Source organism: Palaemon carinicauda, chromosome 14 (genome assembly GCF_036898095.1).
Source record: "Palaemon carinicauda isolate YSFRI2023 chromosome 14, ASM3689809v2, whole genome shotgun sequence".
Classification (NCBI taxonomy): domain Eukaryota; kingdom Metazoa; phylum Arthropoda; class Malacostraca; order Decapoda; family Palaemonidae; genus Palaemon; species Palaemon carinicauda.
The window spans coordinates 92,241,603-92,244,102 of record NC_090738.1 but is presented as its reverse complement, the minus strand read 5'-3'; the positions used below and the strand labels follow the sequence as shown (position 1 = coordinate 92,244,102).

At 33.7% G+C, this 2,500-nt stretch overlaps 1 protein-coding gene across 1 annotated transcript in view; it reads left to right on the top strand.

The window, feature by feature from the left end:
- The window catches only part of LOC137652880 (uncharacterized), a 68,927-nt gene that overhangs the window by 1,201 nt on the left and 65,226 nt on the right, over positions 1-2,500 (top strand). Inside the window, exons 2-3 of the mRNA XM_068386274.1 lie at positions 1-988; positions 1,583-2,500. The exon at positions 1-988 is cut by the window's left edge and continues 953 nt beyond it; the exon at positions 1,583-2,500 is cut by the window's right edge and continues 285 nt beyond it. Coding sequence (XP_068242375.1) covers positions 1-988; positions 1,583-2,500 — 1,906 coding nt within the window. The remainder of the gene's footprint in view (positions 989-1,582) is intronic.

Genomic DNA, 2,500 nt, shown 5'->3' with positions numbered 1-2,500 from the left:
GTGCATACAATTGTTGAGTCTAAATTCTTTTCTGGTAAAGTTAAAGCTATTGTTGCCCCCATACGTTGCGCAGATGTCATTATTGGTCTTATACCTGGAATTAAACATAATGTTGATGCAGGTTTAAGTTTAATAAACGGTGATGAGTTTGTTTCTGATCGTAACGTTAACGTTAATGTTGTAACGAGAGCAAAAGCTAAGGATAAAGTAAAGGAACGTCCTATGTCTAGTAATCTTGAATCTTTGGATAAGGAATATGGTCTTAATTCTGATGAATTTAGTGAGTATCAAAAAGAATGTCCTTCACTTGCTAGTATCCGTAAGTTGCTTGATAACGAAGAAAGTGTAACCTTAAAATGTCGGACAGTTAAGTACGTAAATATTGGAGATTTAATATATCGCAAGTGTCTTGAAAGTAGTAAACCTGAAGATGTGGGAAAATTACAGTTAGTTGTGCCAGTTCAGTACCGTAATATAATAATGAAGTTAGCACATGAGTCTCTGTTGGCGGGACACTTTTCATCTCGTAAGACTATAGATAAGATCATGCAGAAATTCTATTGGCCGAGGGCAAGCTTAGATATACATAGATTTTGTAAATCTTGTCATTCGTGTCAAAAGTTCAGCAGTAAACCAAAGAAAGTACCTTTAGTGCCAATGCCCATTGTGAATGAACCTTTTTCACGTATTGCTATTGATCTAGTTGGTCCTATCACTCCTTGTACTAAGAAAGGTCATAAGTATATTCTTACGGTGATAGATATGGCTACTCGGTATCCCGAAGCAGTTGCTTTACGCAATATTGATACAGTTTCTGTAGCGGAGGCATTAATGGAGATATTTTGTAGAGTTGGTATACCCAAAGAAATCCTTAGTGATCGTGGCAATCAATTCAAGTCTGATCTTATGTCTGATATTAATAAATTATTATGTGTCAAAGCCATTTACACCAGTCCTTATCATGCATCTTGTAACGGAATGGTGGAACGTATGAATGGAACTTTGAAAAATATGCTAAAGAAAATTTGTGTTGATAATCCGAATGAATGGGATAAATACATTAATGTTGCCTTATTTGCATATCGTGAAATTCCCAATGATAGTTTAAAGTTCAGTCCTTTTGAATTTCTGTACGGTCGAAATGTAAGAGGTCCATTACATATTTTGCATGAATTGGTATCTAATAATAGTATTGATGGAGAATTAACTACTAGTTATCAATACATAATTAGCCTTAGAGATAAATTGCAGAGCATGGCTGAAGTTGCAGTAAATAATGCCAAGGTTAGTGCCAAGAAATATAAAGAGTATTTTGATAAGAAAACCACCTCTCGTAAATTCAAAGTTAATGATGAAGTTTTGGTTATGCTTCCAAATAGTTCAAATAAATTCCTTATGCAATGGAAAGGTCCATATATAATCACTGATGTCCATTCTAATGGTGTTGATTACTATGTCAAAGTAGGAAATAGATTAAAGTTATATCATGCAAATATGCTTAAGACTTATCATAGAAGATCTAAGGTTAGTGTAATTCAACAAGAAGTAAATGATCTTTTAAATTCATCAAATTTGTTTTCAGCTCTTCAAGCTGAAGTACAGCCTGTTATTGCCATTACTGACAATAATTGTTGTGAATTGCCATCAAGAGATGAAAAGACTGGTAATTATAACTTTTGTGAATCTTTGTCATCTGATAAAATTAATGATCTTGAAGGTTTATTGAAGTCATTTACAGACGTCATGAGTGATACACCTGGTCGTACTAAGACTATTTCTCATAATATAAAATTGCAAAGTGATGAACCAATCAGAGCTAAGAATTACCCAATTCCTTTAAGTTTGCTCGATGAATTCAATAAGGAGGTAGATAGAATGATTGATATGGATATTATTCAACCTTCAACTTCTGATTATTGTTCACCCGTTGTTATTGTACGGAAACCTAATGGAAGTATACGTTTATGTGTTGATTTTAGAGCTCTTAATAAATATTCTGAATTTGATGCAGAACCGATGCCTAGTATAAATGACGATTTACATAAAATGAATGGCGCTAAATATTTTACTGAATTAGACCTATGTAAGGGGTACTGGCAGGTTCCATTAGATCCTAGAGCTATGAAATTTACAGCTTTTTCTACCAAGTATGGGTTAATGGAGTTTAAAGTGATGCCATTTGGTCTTAAAACCGCATGTGCAACATTCGTGAGATTGATGCGAAAAGTGTTGTCAGGATTAGCAAATGTATCTTGTTATTTTGATAACATTGTTATTTTCAGTAAATCCTGGAGTAATCATCTAAATCATATCAAGTTAGTTCTTTCAAGACTTCGTGACCATGGCCTAACAGCTGGTCCTGATAAATGTTTCTTTGCATTCAATGAAATAAAGTATCTTGGGTATAAACTAGGAAATAACTGTTTATCACCTATTAGGTCCAGAGTAGATGATATTGTTAATATGCCTGTTCCAACAACAAAGAAGGACTTACGTTCAT